This window comes from Frankliniella occidentalis, unplaced genomic scaffold, assembly GCF_000697945.3.
Source record: "Frankliniella occidentalis isolate FOCC.00 unplaced genomic scaffold, Focc_3.1 Scaffold3, whole genome shotgun sequence".
In the NCBI taxonomy this organism is placed as follows: domain Eukaryota; kingdom Metazoa; phylum Arthropoda; class Insecta; order Thysanoptera; family Thripidae; genus Frankliniella; species Frankliniella occidentalis.
Genome location: NW_026267133.1, coordinates 1,726,666 through 1,748,584, shown reverse-complemented (window position 1 = coordinate 1,748,584; position 21,919 = coordinate 1,726,666). Strand labels below are relative to the sequence as shown.

Genomic DNA, 21,919 nt, shown 5'->3' with positions numbered 1-21,919 from the left:
GAGGGACAAATGAACTTCTGTCGATGTGTATCCAGATGTGCATTTTCTCTTCCTTGTGGCGTGTTTTGGTCCGATCTCACATTTTGACATTTGGTTGATTATAAACTTGTCTATGTCTTTAATTAACAAATAAAAGTAACAAATTATATAAAAATAGTTAATTTTCAAGCCTTGCCCCGTTCAGTGTAAGAACTAATTCTTTATGCAAGTTTAGATTTGTTTACGTCCATAACCTGACAGGATGGTCTCCAAGAAAAAGAGACCTAATACTGTAAGTTCCTACTAATTGCCTCATAATCAAATTCTTATAAAACGTAACAATAATTTCATTCGAATTTCTTCAATTTTTTCCAGCCTGTGGTCGAGGTCGAAAGTACTGCCCAACCAAGTTCTACAGTATCTGAGACACAAAGCCCATCCCCAGCTGCTGTTGATGTGGTAGAAGAAAATCGCGATGAGAAGAAATTATCCTTCAAGGACCCTGCCTTTCAGGTATCTACTAGTAAACGAAAAATTTTATAGAATATTTAATTCATGATATTGAAGCGTGTCATGACATTCTATCTTGCTGATCATCAACAGAGAGGCAACAAGAGCAGCAACAAGAAGAAAGGTGGCCGTTCTTTAAAACAGATTTTGGCTCAGGAGCGAACACTACCATGGGCTTCCTCTTGTGTTTTATGTAAGTTGTTTAGATTTATTCATATTATATAATTATTAAGTTATCTATCTGCTCATACATGGTAATACTTTTCTCATTTGCAGACAGCTCTATAAATGCTCCTCCATCTTTCAAACCTTCTAAAAAATATTCTGACATATCTGGTTTACCTGTGAGTATATCCCCTACATAACTGGGTGACAATTTTTTTAAAGCTCTATAGCAATTACAATTACATTTCCAGGCTAATTACACTGATCCACAAACTAAGCTGTTTTATGCAACAACAGAGGAATTTAGCACTATCAGAAGGCTTCCCAGTGACATTGTTGCTGGTTATTTGGCTCTAAGAAGAGCAAACAATCTAATCAGCTGACGGAAAAGCAGCTCCCAGTAATTACCAATTGATTTCTAATTTATTTTAATGTATTGGATTAATGGTGTTAAAGAAGAAAGCAAATTATGTATCTTTGAACTGATGTCCTTTTATTGTAACTATTTTTAAAATTATGAATTATGTCAAAGCAAATTTCTTATCTTAAAAATATAATTGCCATTCTAAACTTCCCAACATTGAAGAAAATCCCAACAAGTAAAGAAGTAAAGTTATATAATTTGAGAACTGAAAAATATTGTACATGTACATATCAGAAACTTAGAAGCCAGAATGCTCCTCCTTCACTGTGAGTATTTAATCCATCATAGAAACAAAAACATTCAAATTCGCCAGTTAGGACTGAAAGAAAATATAAAAATATAAAATGACAGATTCAGTAACATGAAATACAAGTCTTGAATAATACTGCAGATGACAGAGAATGTAAAAGCATTACGTCTTACGGGTTGATTGGAACTCTCTGTTTCAAGCTGAGCGTGAGCTCATAAATGAGAATGGAGACTAGAGATCCAAACACATGTTTGTGATACATCTGCTTCAGTTCAAAACCTTTCTTCAGATATAGTTCTCGTGCATTGTTGTGACATTCTGATGTTACAAGTTCTATTGCATCGTACCCCTTACTAACTGCAAATTTAATAACTTCATCGACAAGTTGGGAGCCAATTCCTTTATGCTGGTATCGGGGATGAACAGCCATACGTCGTAACCAGGCTGTGTTTTCTTCAGATTTACTTCTTGTCACGGCAATAGTACCAATTACTGTTTTCTTAAGATGAGAAGCAAGTTGCACAGACTGCCTCTGCATTTCACTTTCAGTCATTACGAGGTACTTAGCATGTTTTGGGTCTTGAGTCATAAACATTGGCTCACAAGCCTCCGCCACCCAAAAGCCTGTGTAATCTGAGGACATGTAGAAACGGGGAATGCTGGATATATCTTGCATCATTTCCATTGTTTTGAGAGTGTGGGCCAGGTAGATAATCACATACATGGCTACAATGACAACAGGAATAGAACCTAGGCAAATGCTTAATGGGACACCCATGAAGATGAACATGACAGCTGAGGTGACAACCATGGCCTGGAAGGTGATCTCCCTCGTCAGCCCCGCAATGAAAGCCGTATTCACAGTAGACATAGTGCCCTCCCGTACAATCTCCTTGCACTGGAGCTCGTCTCCAGGCCGGTAGTCGCGAATCACAATGACATGGTCCATGATGAACGCAGACAAAATCTTTCAGGCAAGCTCGATTTTGACGAGCAAGTAGACAGAGAGTGACGCGTCCGCAGCTACTGAAGTGTCAAATTTCGCACATTCGAGAGTTCCTTCGCCTTCACCGGAATGTTGACAACAGCAAATTATCACTCACAACAAATAAGTTCTGTGTTTCTCCTCTCTCCCTTCTGCCCGCGCAAGAAGCCTCTTCTCACTGCGCCAACATGCGCGCTTACATGTTTCGAGTAAAACGTGGTACAACAACTATGTATCCATAGTCCACCTTTCAGAAAAATTAAACAGATGAAAGAAAAATTATTCTTTGTAATGATTTCTTCTGTGTTTTCGAAGTATTTGCCTCTCTTTTGTGTCAAACAATGTTGCAAAATTGGTGCAGATGAAATATGAGAAAAGAAATCAGAGAACGTGCAATTTTTCATTACTCATTTTTAGGGTTGTTGTTTGTTTTGTTGTTTCATTTATTTGTAAAACGAATTTGTCGTTCACAGTGTCAGTTTGAATTTTACTTGAACAATGTTTTAGGGCTACCTTGTTTATCATCAATGCCTCATTAGGATTTCGTACGCAGAGTGAGAAGAGGAGAAGAGCTAATCTACGCTATGGAAGGCCCCCAGATAATGTATGCAGACCCTGCTTTGATTGATACAATCGTGGGCGAACTGAAATCTCAAGGAACTTTTGATCAGTTCAGAAAAGAATGCATAGCTGATGTAGATACCAAGGTAAAAACATTCTTCTTATTAAATACTCTTTGTGTTATGACCAGCAACCATGCAATAACAGCTAGTCAGCTTATTCTTTTATCCAACGTTAATAACCTGTATGTCACAAGATCTTTCAAAACGGCATTTTTCTACCCTTACAGCCTGCGTATCAGAATTTACATCAAAGAGTTGAATCGACTGTTGCCAACTTTCTTGAGGGGAAAGTATGGAGGCCAGATCTTAACAAGAATCAACTACGAGATAGCCTACGAAAACATATCCATGAGTAATGTGCTTCATTGATAGTGCTCAGAGCTATTAGAATTATTTGCAATATCATTAATTTCTTTTTATTTGACACAGAATGGGATTTTTGGAAACTGGTGTAGAACGAATTGTTGATCAAGTTGTTAATCCTAAAGTGAATGCTGTTTTCATGCCACAAGTTGAAGAAGTTGTTTATCGTGTTCAGGGTATACCCAAACCTGATAAGAAACCAACAGCTACTTCTTCATCTGCTGTCGGATCTACCTCGAAAAATGGAGGTTGTAAATTATCATTCTGCAGTTTTTTTTATCAATTCCTTGAAAAGTGTTCTATATCTTTCAAACTAATTATAAATTAACTGATTTATCTTTTTCCAGGTGTTTTCAGTTCTGGTCTCTTTAATCAGCCACCTCCTTTCTTGCCTGGACTTTCTTTTCTGCCTGCTGCTCTACAGAATCATATGCAGAAGGCTCCTACATTAGCTGTGAGTTTATGTTTTCAATGTACTTTTCTATCTGCTGTCCACAAATTGCATTAGAATACTCCATCTTTTTTTTTTCTTCCAGGATTTACTTCCAACTGACCTAGATCCCGTCTCACCAGAGAGTAGCAAAGATTCAGAGGATGAAACAGATACGAAAGGTCGAGCTAGAAACTCCACTATTGTTGAAGAAAGTGATATTATTCAACACCACGATGATTCTATGGAATCTCAGTTGTCTGGTATCTCTGATCTCACTAGTCATGGAAGTGAACATGGGCATAGTATAAAGTCAGAAAGGAGAAATTTGGGTATATGTGAAGAGGTCAATGATGATGACAGTCAACTTTCTAAAGTTTCTTCCAACAGCAAGTAAGTTAAAAATGAATATTCCCTTGTCTCACACTGACATCTTACTGACTTGTGTGTTCCTCTACAGACTGTCATGTGAATCTGCAACCAAAGATCAGCCAGAAGAGAAGCCTGAGATTTCATCAGCAGTTGATCTGGATGCACACAAAACAAATGGTACACTTGAAACAAGTTATGAAAATGCACAGGAAAAGTCTGCGTTCCCTGGAGAGCCTGGAGGCTCTGTTGTTGAGTATGGTGACCAATTTACCATGGAGGAAGAAGTTGCTACTACTGTTCAAAATGATCATGAAGTAGTGGCTCATGACAACATTATTAAAGAAGAAAGTCAGGCTGTAGTCTTGTCTGAAGATGTTAAAAACGTTGATGATAACATGTCTCTAGATAACTGTTCTGATGTTGACAAAAATTTGGAGTCCTTGCACTCTACATTCGAACATTCTGATGTCAAATTTCATGATGAGAACTCTACCCCTCAAAGTGAAGATTCACAGTTCTCAGGCTCTTCAGATAATAAGCTTCATATTGATGAAATGAAAGAATTTAACTCACAGTCTGAAAATTCACATCAGAATCAGGATGAGCAAAGCTGCTTGAAGACTTCATCTGAGGGTTTCCTCAGTGAAGAAAGTAACAAATGTAAAAGTACTGTAGAGAATGTTGTTGAAGCCTCTGAAGAAGCTCGACATGGGTTTGATGACAGTCAAGATGCATTGGAAAGACCACCTGTATCAATGCCACCTCTCCCTCCAATGCCCCCTGCTGACAGTAGCTCAGAGGAGAGACCTCCGCCTCCACCACTAACACCACCTGAGAAAATTTGTGCACCAGGAAGGTCAGTTTCTCCTTCCAGCTACTGTAATGACATCAAGCCTGTTCATTCATCTCCAATGTTGGCTGACAGCTTTTGTGAACGTCCGCCACTGCCACCAACTTCACCATTAGTTGAAAGAGCAAACATGGAAGTGCCTCCTATTCCCTCAATGCCACTTCAAATTGAAAGAAATGAAGGTTCCCATCTCCCTTTATCTCCAAGAACATCTCTTATTTTAGAAACTGCTGTTTCGCAAGAGATCCCAGAAACAGCTAATGAATGCCCACATTTGCTACCTACCTCATCTGGAAGATTGACTCACGTTCCTCCCTTACCACCTTCTACTCCACCCTTACCATCTACAACGCCTCCCTTACCACCTGCAACTGCTCCCCCTCCACCTGCAACCCGTCCCCTACCACCTGCAACCCCTCCCTTACCATCTACAACCCCTCCTTTACCATCTGCAAGTCCCTCCTTACCATCCGTAACCCCTCCATTACCATCTACTACGCCTCCCTTACCGCCTGCAACTGCCCCCCCGCTACCTGTAGCTGCTCCCCCGCCACCTGCAACTGCTCCCCCGCCACCTGCAACTGCTCCCCCGCTACCTGCAGCTGCTCCTCCGCCACCTGCAACTGGTCCCCTGCCACCTAGAACTGCTCCCCTGCCACCCACAACTGCTCCCTTGCCACCTGTAACCCCTCCTTTACCACCTGTAACCCCTCCTTTACCACCTGCAACCCCTCCTTTACCACCTGCAACCCCACCTTTACCACGTGCAACCCCTCCTTCACCACCTGCAACTCCTCCCTCACCATCTACTACTCCTCCCTTACCACCTACTAACCCTCCCTTACTACCTACAATCCCACCCTTGCCGCCTACAATCCCACCCTTACCGTCTACAATCCCACCCTTACCGCCTACAATCCCTCCCTTACCGCCTACAATCCCTCCCTTACCATCTGAAACCCCTCCCTTGCCATCAGCGACCCCTCCCTTACCACCTGCAACAACACAATTTCCTGTTAAATTGGATACCTCTCAATGCTCACCTTTAGAAGTATCAGCAGAAGAAATTAGAAAAAAGTCCCCTGAAGAAGAGGTGAGTGGTGACTCATACATCTCACCTTCGTATGATGAAAGTGCCATTCCTAAAACACCTCGATGGGAACCAAGATCTCCAAAGGAGGAAGAAAGGGACACCTTTTCTTCATTTGAATTTTTAGGTAACACAAGCAAAATTCCACAAAGTTTTATTCCTTCACTAAAGAAGAGCGACCAAGGTTAGTTATAGCCTAGTAGCGCAGCTCTGCTGTTATTAATAATTTAGATTTGTTAATGTTCATTTTTCAATTAATGTTTTTAAATTTAATTTTTAGATGAAGAATCACAATCTGGCTCAGAGGAAATGCAGTTGGCATGGAGCCCACTGTCTGCTCACGGAGAAGATGGAAATGAAGACAGTGGTGGAAGAAAGTCCAGAGAATTGCCTGAACAACATGATGCAAAGTTCTCTGATAAGAGAAGTTCATCTCATACAACAGCTCAAGAAGTCCCAGTACCTGAAAAATCAAATTTAATTGCAGGGCATTGTGAAAAGCAAACCCAGGAAAAAGATAAAGTAGAGAAATGTGATGCTGTGGATAGAGATAAGAATAAAGAACGAGATCGAACAAAAGATGAGAAAACTAAAGAAAGGTACAAGGAAGATGATCGAACCATCAGAGACTCCTCATCAAAGAAGAACGATGAGAAATCAAAACACAGTAGGGAGAGGAAAGACAGCTATAGGTCAAGGCATGATGAGAAGAATCGTTCTGAGAAAGATAGAGATCGCCATTCTTCATCATCACATCACAGAGCAGATGATAAAAAGAGGGATGAAAAAGAAAAGAGCTCGTCCTCAAGATACAAGTCAAGTCGTTCTGATGACCGCCATCGACATAGAGACAAAGAGAGAAAGAACAGTAGCAGTGGCTCCAGCAATGTGCGACATGAGGATAAAAGTCGTGACAGGTCATCTAAATCTGAAGACAAGTCAAAATCGTCCTCCAAAAGCCACTCAAATGACCGTGACAGACGAGAAAAAGACAGAGACAAAGATAGAGATAGAGACAGTAGGGATAAAGACAGGAAGTCAGATAGAGACAAAGAACGTTCAAAGAAGGAATCTGTGAGGCAAGATGAGAAAAAAAGGGAGAAAGAGCGTGAGAAAATAAGGAAAGACAAGAATTCTAGTGTTTGCCGCCCTAGTAATGAGCGACGGTCGCCTGATTTAGATAGCAATAATGGATCTACGTTTGGAGGTAATAATCAGACCTCTTCCTCTACAGTTAATAAAAGCAACCAAGATAGTAGCACTCAGGAAAGTAGTAAAGGAACAGGGTCAAGCGATTCAAATAGCAAGAGTAGTGAATCAAGTCAACAGAATGGTGCTTACTCAGAACCCTCCTTATTACTATCTCCTAATACCCATGGTCCTTCATCATCATTACCCTTCAAGAAACGGCCTCTTTTACAAGACAATGAAGCAAAAAGCGAGTTTTCCGGGAAATTGATTTTGAAGATAAGAAAACTAAATAGTTCTAAAATTATAGTAGATGCAAGGGCAAAGAGAATGAGAGCAGTAAGAAAACTTGAAAAAAGATCCGTAAGAAATTTAACCTACCTGTCCAAGTTCTCATTCAGGGTAAGTTATACATATGTAAACCTTTTACAAACTACTCAGTAGTCTTTATTTTTACATTCTCTTGTTTAAGAACTTACAATTAGTATTCTGGTCTCTAAAGTAAATAAATTTTCCAGGTTGATCATCAAGCTGAATTACCTCTGATGGACCATGGGCCTCCTACAATGTATTTTGAAACAGATTGGCCATCCAAATCAGATGATGATGCTTTTCTTGCTTATGTTCAAAACTTAGAACAAAGCAAAGCATTATGTGCTCTTTCAGATTATTCAGGATCGGATTCAGAGGAGGAAGAAATCCTGAACTTAGATGACACCAAAAGCAACTGTGGACTGGAGAGTAATAATATAATGCTCTCTCTCTCTGTGCTATCTGATAATCAAGCAGCACAATTAGCAGAACAAAGTTCACCTGTTACCAAACATAAAATGAAAAATTATTTGCCCGATCTAAAATCAAGCAGTACTAGTTCAAAACATAAGAACCGCACAAAACGAAGAAAATCACTTGAGGACAATTTTGAAGGGAAGCGCTGTAGATTCAATTCGAAGGAAGCAAACGATCCTGCTCCTACAGAACAAAAGTCTCGACGTGCAAGGAAACCCAACAAGAGATACTCCAATGATGAGTTCACGTCTACTTTTGACTATGAAGAAGAATCAGAGGAACTTGAGGCTATCGTTGAAGACAAAAACCTGGTATACTATCACCATAAAGTTATTTTTCCGTTTTAAACCCAATAGTTAGCTTTATAATTCAAAACGATTGTTTCACCAGGAGGATGTTGATACACCTATTGCAATGGAAAGTGAACTGTGCAAGTCTGAAGCACAAGTTTTATCTACATCTACTTCACAATATGAAACAAGGGTGAGTAATAGTTTCATAAAATCTCATTATATCTAGATATTTCAATTAGTCACATTTTTTGGATTACCACATTATGTTCAGGAGCTTTTTGTATCTGGAAGTATTGATCAACAGGAGAAAGAGAACAAAATCAATACCCCAATAGAGAATAAATCCTCAGCAGTTAGCCAACCCTCCAAATCAATTAGTTGCCATAACAAAGAACCATCATATTCATGGAATAGAGATTCTTATAATTCAAATAGTGAGGTAAACAACTGCCAATTTTGTGAAATGAATGACAAATGAAATACACCAGTAATTAAATTTTCTACCTCATAGTTTCTGATCATGTTCTTACTCTACAGGATGAAATAGATAACACAAATAATGAAAATGATCTTATTGGAACTGCCCTGAAGAATCTTATGATGGAGAGTGGTTTGGGCGGTCCAGATGAAGGTGATTTGTGATTTGATGTTCAACTGCATGATTCATTTATTGTTATGTATGTGGTTTATTCAATCCAAAGGGTGCATTTTAATTGGTCTTTGTTGGAGGTTGCTTGGTTTTGTGCTTGAAATTTTTATTTCTCAAAAGTGTGCAATTGCATTTAAATTTGTTTGGATTTGTCCGCATTAGGCCAGCACATTGATACCAAAACACAGGTACCTAAGTAGAATTAGCTGTGTTAATTTTCATTTCTTCCTTTGTTTCTTTACTTTTTAATAGAAGTTTACTTGTAAGTACTGTATGTGTCACCTCAAGTGGCTTTGTAAATGCATATGTACTGTAAGCCATGTTTTGTTGGAAGAGAAGTCATCCAGTAGGTTCTAGCAAACTATGAGGTTTGCTAATCTTAAGGGTTTGTACAGGTTGTTTGGGATATTTTTGAATTTAATGGGAGACCCACACATTTTTTTTTGTGTTGATTGGAAATTCACTGAACTCTTGGTCTAAAAAGAGTGAGTTATCTATGTAGTAGTCAGATGAGCATAATTAATTTGCATTGTACATAGTACAGAAGCTGCCTCTCTCAAGGTATGATTTTGCTAAATATCTTTCATGAGTTGCGCATGTTTTTCAAAGTACACCTAAATTTGAGAAAAGTTGAGAAAATGTAAGGGCTATGACAAAAGGAAAAATAATGAAAAATGCACTGTGTCCTGTCATGTTATGCTGCATTGCACTGCATCGCATCATTGTCTTGCTGAAATTTAAGTTCTGGTGATTAGGAATCATTGCTGCTTTAGTTTCGAAGAGTTGGTTTCAAAATATCTGTGTCTTTCTGTGCTTTTACCCAAAGAGAAGAGATTACTGTTACATGTATGTTGGGCTTGATGTTGTGAATATTCTTATGTCGAACATATTCAGGTTCAGGTATTATCTTTCATACCTCTGACTTTATGCATTTCTTAGCCATCTCACCCATCATGTGTGTGTACTCTAGGGCGCCATGTTTTCTTCCTTCGGAGTATACTGTAGAAAAAGACTGGTTATTTGTTTCTACAACTTCTTTAGTTATATCCTTAAATAAATACTATTTCTCCTGAATAGTATGTATGTATCTGACTTCTCCAACCATAGTTTGCTTCTAAAAATGAACTTGAAGAGATCGTACTACTTTTCATGTCTTCAAATAACATGCAATTGGCAATTGGCAATTGGCATTACATCCTTGTAGGAAGGAGGGGAAACCTGATGTACAGGTAATATTCATTATGAAGACTTTGTCCGTGCATGTCTTGCTACATCTGTTGTGGAGAGCTGTTTTGCTGCATGTCGTACTGCCTGTTGCTTTCTGTTAGTGGATTGAATGATGATTTCTTATGAAAATTATGAAATTCATTTTGATTGTTTTACTTTAACTTGAGTTTATTTGTGGGTTTGTTTGCCAGATTTAGTACACTTAGCATTTGTTTTAAAAAATCATCCCCTCTTTTACCACAGTAATTCGTTTATTTACAGCATCAGGATCTGAAAAGCTATCCTCAAACTCTCATTCAAACTTGCCCAACACATTATCAGGAAAGCAAGGGAAGTCTATCCCCCTCTCTGGTGTGAAGAGAGTTGGTCTAAGCAAAAACTATAAGGGAAATAAAAAGTTCTCTGTAAAACCTGCAGTTGCTGCATTGTCTTCCAGTGAATTCTCCCTTCCTCTTAGTCCCGATAGTGATGTCTCAGCATCCACTTATGATAAGGGACCAACCAAAAAACTTAAAGGTTTGATCAAATATGCAAGTACCATATGTCTTTTTAAATTATTGCGATTCTGATTTAACTTCATCTTGTTATAGCATCTTCTAGCTCTGAAGCTTCTGACAAAGATGTAAGTGCAGAGGCAAGCAAGCTTGATAGCAGGTATGTTTCGGGGAAAAGTAAACGATTGTTGTCCTGTACCTTACCCTATTGCTGACATTAATTACTTTAAAAATTTCAGTCGCATCAAGCAACATTACAGTAGTGATGACTTATATAAACCCCGCCCTCCTCTCAGACTGACGTCGAAACGCCGGCAAGTACTGTCTGACCATGATGAAGTCTTTTAAAAAAGAATGATGAAATAACTGTTTTCATGAATTGTTTTATTGTTAATCAGTAATATTTTAAAGAACAATTGACATTCTGTTGTGTCAAATTAAAGAATACAAATGAACTAAATATCTTCCTTTGTATCTTCTCCTGAAACTTGCTTAACATAATCAGCAGCCATTTTTCGAACTTTTTCTTGGCCTTCTGTAGAGCCATGAACTTCTTCAAACTGCAGATATTTAGTAAAAAGGGTTTTCATTTTCTGAGATGGCATCTTTTGACTAACAGCCCTTTCTAAGAGTTCTCTGCAATTTAAAAAGTTTTAAAATTTTTATCCATTTGTATGACCATTAGAAAATTTTAGCAAATAGGGTATAAAATTTACAAACCTCGCTTCTGCAATTTCTTTAGCTCTTACAAGCATATCACAGTAGACGATCCACACATCCAGTCTCTTAGGGTACGATGCTAATATTGGATCCATGAGGGCCTTGGCTTGTTCCATATTATTATTTCGGGCTTCCATCAAGGCAAATTGCACAACAAGATCTACTGACTCTGTTAAAGGTCAATGTATCAATCAAGGTTAATGGTGTAATACATGGAAGTTCCGAATTGAGGAGAGGTACTTTACTTGAACAAAACTTACCTTTTTTGCTCCTCATGTGTGGTAGGGCTTGTTGCAAAATAGTCCTTGCTTTATCAATATATCCACAGGTCATAAGGACAGTGCCTATGTCAAGCCACATTCCTGGAGTTTCCTTGAACTTCTTGACAACAAGCCTAACTTCACTCTCTAATTCTCTATTTTTACCATTTTCTGCATATAATCTGACCATGTGTGTCCGTATCTAATGAAAGCATAAATTTACAAAGAGAAAACCAAAAAGGTATTAAGTTGATTGTTTTTCACAAAAGGTAAATACAGTACCTTGTAGGGATCATTTGACTGGAGAGCTTGATCAAGTGTGGTCTTCAAACTGTCGGGCGTACCATACAGATTTTCTAAATTAAGAAGACCTAGCCATACATTTAATTTTTCTTGTTCTTCTCTGTACGAAATTGACTTAATAGCTCTGTGAGCGACAGCTCGAGCCTTTTCAATTTCGGTGGCCTATAACAGGAAAAATATGAACTACTGTAACTATTTTTAACATAAGAAATTACCCCTTTCAAGATGAGATGCTATTTTAAATACCTGAAGATGAAATGCCATATATCGTAGCCAAATTGCAGAGTTATCAGGGTTAGCCAAAACCGTCCTATCAAAGTCATCACATGATGATAACTGACGATTAGGATCCAATAGTTCTCTTTCAACTTTCTGTAATCTCTCTTCTTCAAGTCTGGTAGCCTCTCTCCGCTCTGCAGCTGACTTCTTACTTTTCTTTTTCTTTGGATTTTGATCTTCATCTGAATCATCATCACTGCTAGAATTGTCTTTTGTCGGTTCTAAAACCTAGCAGTTGGAGGAAACAAACAAAATGAATCCGTACAAAATCTTATATAGAACAGAACACAAATAAGTTCATAAAAAACATACCTCCATGAATTTTGTTGGGTCAATATCCCACATAAAACCAGGATTTTCTAACGTAGGTTTCTTTCCATTTGACGACACTAAATTGTCTCCACAAGCAGAATCATCAATGCTTTCAAGATCAACCTCTATAACTTTTTTCTTTTTCTTCTTAGCCTGAGGTCCTAGCCCACTTGGGCCATCATCTTGGAGAGCCTCAAGACAAGCATCTTTCCTTTTTTTCTTAATTGTAACTTCTTCTACTTCAGGATCATTTGATTCATTCAGGCTTAGTTCCTTATTCTTCTTTTTCTTCACTTTACTATTCTCAGACAATTCAAGATCCTGACCAACATTTGACAGTTTTCGCTTCCCCAACTTTGATGAATTCTGAGTAACATTTTCTTTCTCATGATCTGATTTCTTTTCCAAATTGTCGGGGGAGTCACTGTCAGAATCATCACTTACATCAACAGATTCCTGATCACTTATTTCATCCATTTCAGCATCAATAATTTTAATATCATTTTGTGTATCCAAGACTCTTTGGGCTGATTCTAACTCATCATCCTCATCTTCCTTTTTAATGTCCTCTGGAGCCATTATCTGAAAGTATCTTTCCTTCTTCACAGTTTTTTTCTTCTCAATCTTTTCCTTTTGTTTAATTATCTTCTTTCTGTTCTCAACTACTTCTTTAGGTAAACAAATAACTATTCCGTTACTGCACCTAAAATTGTTTTGAAAAGTTTTAATGAATTGTTATTGATTGGGATATTATATGATACATACAGTACCATATTACATGTTCCAGAAAAACCATATGTAATCTCTTAGTCTAAAATTGATGCCTACCTTTTCACAATAACTTTCCTGTCAATACCAAAGAAGGGCTCTGGTGCACTGAGGATTGATTTGCCATGAGGATACAGATATGTAGGAATATATGCAAGACAAGGCTTGTTTTCTCCTTTGAGTCGAATAAGAATAAATTCAGGAGTTACAAGGAGGGTTGGACCTCGAAGCTGAACATCTGGATCAATGAAAAGTCCTGTTTCAGATGATCTTTCATGGATAGAAGCACAAACTTCTTTACGTATGGACAATTCAACATGCCCTCTCAGAAAATCAATCTGAAAAGCATCAAGGGAACAAATAAGAAAAAGTAATAATAGTTTGAAAAAACCAAACAAAACATTTTGTACATACATTAAGAATTTTGCCATTTACTCTAGTTCCTACATCAAGGTCATCACTTTCAGCATTGAAAAATGTAACTTCCCCACGGGCTCCATTTGTAAGTTTTAACACAAAACCCCAATCAGTTTTTTCTGATACCACACCACTAACTTTGCCCCCAACATTAAAAGCTCCAAGAGGACTTCCTGCTTTCTTAGCATATTCCTGTAGACGCTCTTGATCAGAGAGATACTTTGAGAGGTACAAGACACAAGTCTAAAATGAAGAGAAAAAAAATGGAATTTGAATACAAGCAATCTGCATGAACAACAATATGTATCCAAATTAAGCACTACTATACCTCCAGCTCTCCGTCCCAAAGCTCACTCTTCCTGCACCCTAAAAGAAGGGTGTTTTTTTCAGCAATAACTTTTAGAACTTTTGCTTGAATTCCTTGGCCTTCCACTAAACCAATACTTAAAATATCTTCATCTTGCTCACACACCAGTTCACGGCTAACTTTGACCAAACCTGATACTGAGGCAAGAGGTACTTGGAGTAAAAGGTAGGAGGGATGAATTTTTTGAACAGAGCATGGTAGAATCCAACCAGGACAGACAGCCTCTAGAAGCTTTTTGGAAGCAATTTTCCCGTGAGTGCCCTGAAAACAAAAACAAAAGTGTTATGTTAATACGTTTTTTATGGACAAAGTCGCAGGAAATGTAATTGTGCAGTGTTTTTGTATTTACCTTGAAAAATTGGGTTACAGAGGACCTCATTGAAAACACTACAGGTTCTTTCCCTTTACCATTGCTGAAGCACCAAACATTCGTCAACACAGTTCCAATTTCAAAAGTAGCAAGAAGTAATTTGCACATATCAAGGTTATCGCTCAGCTGGAAGATGGGAATGACACCAGTAGCTGAAAATTTTAAAGAACAAATGACAGATAGGTATTAGTAACATTGTTCGAACCAATTGCTGCATATACTTCTAAACACATGTCAGCTCTAAGATTCACACACCATTATAGGACTCTCCCTCATCAGTTATCTTAACTTGGAGACCATCATTTTCAACTGATAAGACTTCAAGGGTGTAAGCTTGTCCAACCAACACCGTTTTACAAGCAGCTTGGTCAAGTTTAAAACTTTGACTTGGAGGAATAAGAGTAAGTTTCAGTTGATTATCATTACGTCTGAGGACATAGCATCTCACCTGAAAAATAAGTGCAACTGTAGATATTGCTGAATAGCTAAGATAAGAAATCTAATTTAGAAAGAAAAAGAGGGTTACATACAAGTTGTCCAAGGAAGAACTTATGACCTGTGGGGACACAGTGCTCACTGTTTTCAAGGAAACCTTTCGCATCACCAAAGAAAGACACAATGGCACCCTTTGATGATATTGCCACTACAGTGCCTGTATAACAGGTCCCTTTGCGAGCACTCTGGCAGGACATTATAATGGGGTCTTGGCTAGTAACAAGTGAGTTTTTCAGGGTTATTATTAATTTATGCTTATCAAGATCCACTTTCAGAACCTAAAACAAGTGTAAGAAAACATACAATTTCCACTGATTTTAGTATACTGCAGTAGTTGCTTCAAGAAGTAAGTAATATAGTACCCTTCCTGTAACCCTGAGACCAGGATTATACTTCTTTGCTGGCTGATGTAATGGAACATCTGCAGAGTGAGCTGCTGGTACAAATCCATTCAACATGCCAACTCTAACAACTATTCCTCCATCTCGAATTTGGTCCACCACACATGGCACTACAGAACTGACTTGTACATCAGAAAAGGTCAGGTACTTCTCATTCAAAACTGATCTGTAATCAAAGTATATGGTGAAAATGATGTCTAAAGTGAATGGAAACACAAAAAAGGTCTTCTTAAAAAATACCTACTTTTCCATACTACAGACATAGGTCTCTATCATGCTATCATAGTGAATCAGTCTGCATCGCACAGTGCTTCCAAGAGGATACTTATCCCTCAATCGTTGTAACATTGTTGCTGAATTAGCATCATCTTCTACCTTACCCTTAAAATTAAAACCAATGCGGCGCTCTGGTACGAAACCACGGACCTTGCTATTCTTTTTGCCAAGGTTCAGAAAAATTCCTTTCCCGCTCACTCCAGTAACCTACATGGGAAAATAAAATATCATAGTTAAACCGGGGTTTGGCCGGTCAAACTCCGGATTTGCAGTTCTCCGGGCTTTTACTGTAACACATCTACACATAATGTATAAACCAAATAGAAAGATATTTGTAGAGAAGAAAATATATTGTTTACCTTAGCAGAATTAACTGTGTCACCAATCCCAAAATTAGTTTCAGCAGGAGAAGGTTTCGGAATTTCCATCAGAGGGTCACTGACGCAAGGTAAAGCACTAAAAAAGACATGCTTTACAATAGGTGTAATGTACAGCACACGTCCAAAAATTGAGGAGCCATGCTCTAGGTGAGGCATGGCTTCTTTTGCAGAACTAGATATTGGAATATGATTACGGTGAAGATAACCAGAAGAGGACATGAAATTAACCATCACCCCATCACGCATGGACTGAAAATGAAATGCAATTGTTCATGAAGCTGGAGAAACTGTATCAACATATAACTATCTTATATAACCAACTTACATCAGCAACAGATAATTTAAACCTCATTCCGGGCATAATATGTTGCATGTCAACCGGTTGAGAACCGTTAATCTCGTGTTTGCAGACGTCATCAGGGTCAGCAGAGAGTTCAACTTTTGAAGCAGCTGGTGATGGTTCCCCTTTGACAACAACAGTTCGCACTAACTGACCAACAGCTGAAATATACAGCAAATCACAGATGAAAATATTTCAAGTATTTGCTGGAATAGATAAGAAAAAAAAAAAAAAAAAAAAGTCAGACAAACCTAGGGGTCTTCCAGAGTTAAATGTGTCACAATAGCTTTGAACCTTGTCATCTTTAAGGAAACTTCTTAAACCATTTACACCACAATCCATTACATATCCATGTTCCTCTTTACTTTTGACAGCCGCTGTGATTATAAGACCCTTCTTTGCCATGGCTGCATGAGACCAAGCAGTATACAATACTCGAGGATCAAGACTTAAAGTGATAACATGCCGGTTATCACTGGTTTTGCGAATTTGCCATACTTGAGCCAAAACAAGCTGACCTTTATAAAATAGCTCAGAGAGAGGACATAGAGCCTAAGAGGAAAATTATATATCAAATGAGATAAATTTTTGACATAATAAAATAACATAGAAGGAAGAAAAATATTACCTCTATATTGTCGTCACTTTGGCTCATGGACTGCAACAATTGCGAGTAAGGTTCTGAAATTTGTGTGACAGGAACCCTTCCTGATATTAAGCCAGGCAAAGAAACATGGAGGTAATAGTCGGTGATCTCTGTTACTCGTCCTAATACTATCATTCCCTCAGTGAGAGTCTGTAAAATACAATAAACAGTAAAAACAATATCGTACAGGGGAGAATTTTTTTAAAAATTATTGAAATACCACCTTGTATGACAAGTCATCCAATGAAATTAATTTAGGATCTGACCCTGTGACTGCCTGATGTTTAACTTTTTTCTTATTCTTTATCTTCTTTTTCTTTTGATCAAATAACTAAATAGAACAAAAGTGGAAAGATTAATTACAACCAGCATACTTATTAGCATGTACAATATACTCGAATATTTTTGATATACTTACATTTGATTTCTTAGTGTTTGAGAATACGGGAGCCCCACCACGAGGAAAAGCTTTTTCTTCAATAGCCATTTTGGAAATCTTTGAAGAAAAGAGATCAGAAATATAATGATATACCAAGCAAATGTGATACAAATCCAAGCTAATTTAACACTGTTTTCTTAAGATTTCTTATTAAAATTTGAAAAGAGCATGAGAGACGGGAACGACGACTGAACACATATGTGGTACGTTTTAGCTCTTAAATGCATAAAGACAAACGATTTAAATTCGGTAAGCAGGAGCCAATTGTGGACACCTAACCTGCGTAGAACTAAGGGATTGTTATCATTTTTCCTAGTTCAAAATTAGGCTAAATAGGCAGAAAATGAATAAAAAGTGGCAGTACAAACACTACTTAAACTACAGAAGTACCTGCAACTACTGTCACACGTCAACCAGATATATATAATGGCTAAATATTTGGGTTTGCTAGTAACACGTGTGTTGCGTGTTGCGAGAAGAACTAACCAGCGAACCGCAGTTTGTTTTCACTGTATGAGAAATTATCCGGGCAACACGGGGTAGAAATTAAAAAACAAGCTAGTGACAACGTTCCCAAAAATTCGTCGTAGCCAGTCAAAGTGCGGTAACGGCGGTTCGTGTCGGTCGGTCGTGACAGTTCTATCTTTTTCTATCATATGTTTTGTTCATTCTAATGTTCTATCCGGCCCGGCCTCAATCCTCGAAATGTATTTGAGAATGAGATCAAGATCTAACAAATAAGTTCTAGTTCGTGTTCTGAAAAAGACTGATTAAAGACTGTGCAATCATGGCTCTACAAATTCAGCCCAAAGAAGTGAAGGTAAATTTTGATGTGTGTCAATGTATCAGATACAATTGATACAGGTTATGTTCCATATAATACCTCTTACCACTCACTTCTTTACCTACTTATCATGAAAATCGTAGGACTCAGAAGTTTTAATTCATCTTCCCTTTGTTAAGAAATTATTGAACACTTAAAACAAGACAATTATCCCTTGCATTGTCAATCCTTCGTTTAGCCACCTCATCCCTCTATAATATTTAATCATTATGTAAAATTGTACACAATTTTTCAAGAGCTTTCAATTTTAACTCTTATTATATTTCCAGAAACCTGGGCCGGGTATGCCGGGTGCTGGTCCATCGTTGGCCTCAGGTTCTGCTACCACATCCCAACAACCTCAGGTGCAGGAGTTTTCTATTCGTGTTCCAAAGTAAGTTTTCCTATCCTTTCTTTACTTTTAATTCTACTTTGAAAGTTACGCTTTGTTCTTGAAATAATTGTAATACTATTCTGCTGCAGGAATACTAAGAAAAAGTTCCATATGATGCGTTTTAATTCTACACTTAATGTTGACTTCACTACATGGAAGCAGATCCGAATGGAACGGGAAAACAATGCTAAGGAATTTAAAGGGTTTGATGAAGATATGCCAAAGTAAGACCTCTCTTTTTTTTTACCTACTATCATCCTATGATCTGTACAGCACAGTGAACCAAAAGAATTAAGTTGAGAATGATTTTAAAATTTGACCATAAATTTCATTTTTGGTTTTCCATAGGTTCGGAGCTGGTAGTGAATTTGGTCGCGAGGCACGTGAGGAGGCGCGGCGCAAGAAATTTGGAATTGTGGCAAGGAAGTACAAACCTGAAGATCAACCATGGATTTTAAAATCTGGAGGGAGCAAAGGGAAAAAGTGAGTCACATAATATTTTCTCAAACATCTGTTTTACTCAAGTAGTTTCCTCTTGACTGAGTTTGTCTGTTCAGATTTAAAGGTATTCGTGAAGGAGGGGTGTCTGAGAATGCTGGATATTATGTTTTTATGAAAGCGGAGGATGGAATCATTGAAGCGTATCCATTACAAGAGTGGTACAATTTTCAACCCATTCAACGTTACAAAGCACTTTCCGCTGAAGAAGCCGAGGAAGAATTTGGAAGGTGAGTGTTGTTGTATTTCTGTTCATTAATTGGTTAATAATTTGAAATCAGGAATTTCTGATAACATTTTATTCTTAGACGAAACAAACAACAAAACTTTTTCTCGCTCATGATGAGGAAACGTTTGCGTCCTGATGAGGATGTGGACCTTGATGACCCAGACGAAGCTAAAGGAAAACGCAAGGGGGGAGGTGGAAAGAAATCTAAAGGTAGGGAATATTTTTCTAGTTATTTCCCTTTGTGAACTCGAGAAGTGCCCAGAGAATTTTCTCTCTTCCATAAATTTCATTTGTGTATATACAGGTAAAAACTAAGTTTTCTTGTTCCAATTTTATTATTGTAAGTGTTTTTGTTGTATTATTTCAGAATTAAAAATATCAGACATGGAGGAATGGATGGATTCAGATGATGAATCTGAATCCGATGGTGATGAAGAAAAAGATGATGATAAAGAAGAAAAGGCTGAGAAAAAGAAAAAAGGAAAGAAAGGTGCAGAACAAATCAAACTTTTTGCATGAGTTCCTTAACTTAACAAAAAATTTGACATTACTGAAAATTTGATTCCAGAGGCAGAAGCAAAGAAGAAGAAGAAAAAGAAAGATTCAGATGATGAGGCTTTTGAAGAGAGTGATGATGGTGATGAGGAAGGCAGAGAAGTTGACTATATATCAGATTCATCAGTCAGGTATTGTGCCTTCCCCCATCTTCCAAATACTATTGACAACCTTTTCAAATACATATCTACTTTTACTTTATTTCATGATCTCACTGCAGTGTTTCAGACCATGATGAAAAGGCTAAAGATGAAATGAAAGGTGTTGCTGAAGAAGATGCCCTGAGGAAACTCTTAACTTCTGATGAAGATTCTGAAGAAGAGGAAAAGAAGAAAGAGGGAGAAGAGAACAGTGATGCCGAAGATAAGAAGGAGGGTGAAGAAAGCAAGAAGGATGCAGCTGAAACCAAAAAGGCTGCAACAGAAAAAGACCGCAGCAAGAAGAAAAAGAAAAAGGTTTGTGCTAAAGTGGTCTGTTACTAATTGTAAGTTATGTTGTGCCCTGTTTCCTAATGTTGAATTCCAATTACTTTATTAGAAGCGTGAAGCAGATAGTTCTGAAACCCCATCCAGCAAGACTGCATCGACTTCAAATGATAAGAAAGACAAGGGTAATGGTAAGAACAGACTTGTCTATGAATTTAAATACGTCCTTAGTAACAAACACAGATATCACTCAAGTACTTTGTTTATATTCCTTGCAGATTCTATGAGTGATTTGAGTTCAGATTCAGAGCCTGAAGGAAGTAAGAAGAAGGATTCCAAAAAGGACGCAAAAGAATCAAATAGGTACAGGATTGATTATCATTCATCATTTTTTTAAAACAGTCTTGTTAAGTCAATAACTCATTCATTGGAGGTTTTCACAATATGTTGATTGAAATCTTAATATTTCCAGTGGAAATAGCTCAAGATCAGCCAGTCCTGCACTGCAGCCAGATGGTAAAAGGAAAGCTACTAGTGATGCCCTAGCTGCTGTTGCCGCAAAGAAAGCCAAATTGGACAACTTTGCTTCTGCTTCAGCTTCACCGTATTTAGCTGGAGCAAGGTAAGAACCACCGATGTGCACAGTTTAATCAGTATCCTCTTTTTGCAGTCGTGGCCAATGTCATTTTCTTGTTGCAGTGAGGCCGGTATCACTGAAGATGCCGTGCGGCGTTATCTGATGAGGAAACCGATGACAACGACTGAACTTCTCCAGAAGTTTAAAAGCAAAAAGACTGGCCTTAGCTCAGATCAGCTTGTAAATATTATGACTCAAATTCTCAAGAAAATCAACCCTGTGAAGCAAACTATCAAGGGCAAGATGTATCTTTCAATTAAGGCGCAAGGTGCACCGAAACCTGCTGAAAGCACTTAGACAATGGCCACTGGTGGCTTGTACACTCGTATGCTGGCATACATATGTGTGTATTTTGTAAATAAACAGGACGAAGTATCATGTTCCACAAGTTGGTTCGCTTTTATAATCACATACAGGGGTACTACCGCGGGTACTACCCAAGCCCACGAGTAGGATGCTGTGGGCAGCAGACCCGGCGCTTGTCCCGTGCAGTCCGGTCCAGACCCTGGCCCAGCCCGGCTTCTCGCGGCGTCCGTCAATGATTTAGTGAAGGGCCAGGCCCTGCAGGCGGGGCCCGACGGAGCCCCTGGGTAGGGGCCGGGCCGCACATTGGTGCCGCCAAATCCAAGGTGAGTGGATTTATTTGAGCCCGGGAGGTGGCCGCCAGCCGGGGGGTCGCGTCCCTTGGACACTTTGTGGACTCGGCCGGATCGGAAAGAATGTCCGCGACTCTGCCCTTCACACCCTTCCGAGTATTTTCGTTTCCCTACCTGAGCTAGTCAAGAAGGTTTTAGAAGCCTGTCAAAGAAACTTACAAACCAATAAGGAGTTTCAATTAACGCGTTCAGTTCGGCTGCCCGTTTGGGGGTTGGAATAACCAACAAAATGTGACCACATTGTGGTC

At 38.4% G+C, this 21,919-nt stretch overlaps 5 protein-coding genes across 8 annotated transcripts; 3 read left to right on the top strand and 2 right to left on the bottom strand.

The window, feature by feature from the left end:
• Positions 1-46: 46 nt before the first annotated feature.
• LOC113209217 (INO80 complex subunit C) lies at positions 47-1,190 on the top strand. Its single transcript, XM_026426634.2, has 5 exons — positions 47-271; positions 355-492; positions 583-682; positions 766-833; positions 906-1,190. Exons 1-5 carry the CDS (start codon positions 242-244, stop codon positions 1,035-1,037), a joined length of 468 nt encoding a protein of 155 aa, XP_026282419.1. The 5' UTR covers positions 47-241; the 3' UTR covers positions 1,038-1,190.
• Positions 1,122-2,493, bottom strand: LOC113209215 (N-acetyltransferase family 8 member 3-like). The gene has a single exon (XM_026426632.2). The coding sequence runs from the start codon at positions 2,275-2,277 to the stop codon at positions 1,498-1,500; it is 780 nt and encodes a 259-aa protein (XP_026282417.1). The 5' UTR covers positions 2,278-2,493; the 3' UTR covers positions 1,122-1,497.
• Positions 2,494-2,734: 241 nt separating this feature from the next.
• On the top strand, positions 2,735-11,141 carry LOC113209229 (daf-12-interacting protein 1). Of its 2 annotated transcripts, none has more exons than XM_026426648.2 (14): positions 2,735-3,020; positions 3,164-3,288; positions 3,366-3,547; positions 3,647-3,753; positions 3,836-4,122; positions 4,190-6,225; positions 6,322-7,631; positions 7,748-8,329; positions 8,409-8,501; positions 8,616-8,750; positions 8,849-8,942; positions 10,449-10,703; positions 10,778-10,841; positions 10,921-11,141. In XM_026426648.2, the coding sequence occupies exons 1-14, from the start codon at positions 2,898-2,900 to the stop codon at positions 11,027-11,029; spliced, it is 5,502 nt and encodes a 1,833-aa protein (XP_026282433.1). In that variant the 5' UTR covers positions 2,735-2,897; the 3' UTR covers positions 11,030-11,141. The 2 variants fall into 2 exon arrangements, with proteins under 2 accessions (XP_026282433.1, XP_026282432.1); XM_026426647.2 differs by having other exon boundaries at positions 8,583-8,750.
• LOC113209230 (protein RRP5 homolog) lies at positions 11,045-17,962 on the bottom strand. Of its 2 annotated transcripts, none has more exons than XM_026426650.2 (21): positions 17,845-17,962; positions 17,434-17,511; positions 17,239-17,346; positions 16,998-17,165; positions 16,621-16,921; positions 16,355-16,530; positions 16,009-16,278; positions 15,618-15,856; positions 15,335-15,539; positions 15,008-15,250; positions 14,733-14,925; positions 14,457-14,629; positions 14,069-14,368; positions 13,738-13,983; positions 13,384-13,661; positions 12,556-13,258; positions 12,211-12,471; positions 11,944-12,126; positions 11,662-11,863; positions 11,402-11,570; positions 11,045-11,317 (listed from the first exon to the last, which is right to left on the bottom strand). In XM_026426650.2, the coding sequence occupies exons 2-21, from the start codon at positions 17,500-17,502 to the stop codon at positions 11,137-11,139; spliced, it is 4,668 nt and encodes a 1,555-aa protein (XP_026282435.1). In that variant the 5' UTR covers positions 17,503-17,511; positions 17,845-17,962; the 3' UTR covers positions 11,045-11,136. The 2 variants fall into 2 exon arrangements, with proteins under 2 accessions (XP_026282435.1, XP_052122498.1); XM_052266538.1 differs by having other exon boundaries at positions 17,823-17,933.
• A 113-nt stretch (positions 17,963-18,075) lies between these two features.
• LOC113209231 (general transcription factor IIF subunit 1) lies at positions 18,076-21,403 on the top strand. Of its 2 annotated transcripts, none has more exons than XM_026426652.2 (13): positions 18,076-18,274; positions 18,568-18,671; positions 18,761-18,895; positions 19,020-19,154; positions 19,229-19,399; positions 19,478-19,608; positions 19,766-19,888; positions 19,967-20,084; positions 20,174-20,408; positions 20,491-20,563; positions 20,657-20,741; positions 20,851-21,000; positions 21,078-21,403. In XM_026426652.2, the coding sequence occupies exons 1-13, from the start codon at positions 18,242-18,244 to the stop codon at positions 21,310-21,312; spliced, it is 1,728 nt and encodes a 575-aa protein (XP_026282437.1). In that variant the 5' UTR covers positions 18,076-18,241; the 3' UTR covers positions 21,313-21,403. The 2 variants fall into 2 exon arrangements, with proteins under 2 accessions (XP_026282437.1, XP_026282436.1); XM_026426651.2 differs by having other exon boundaries at positions 20,491-20,569.
• Positions 21,404-21,919: the final 516 nt, after the last annotated feature.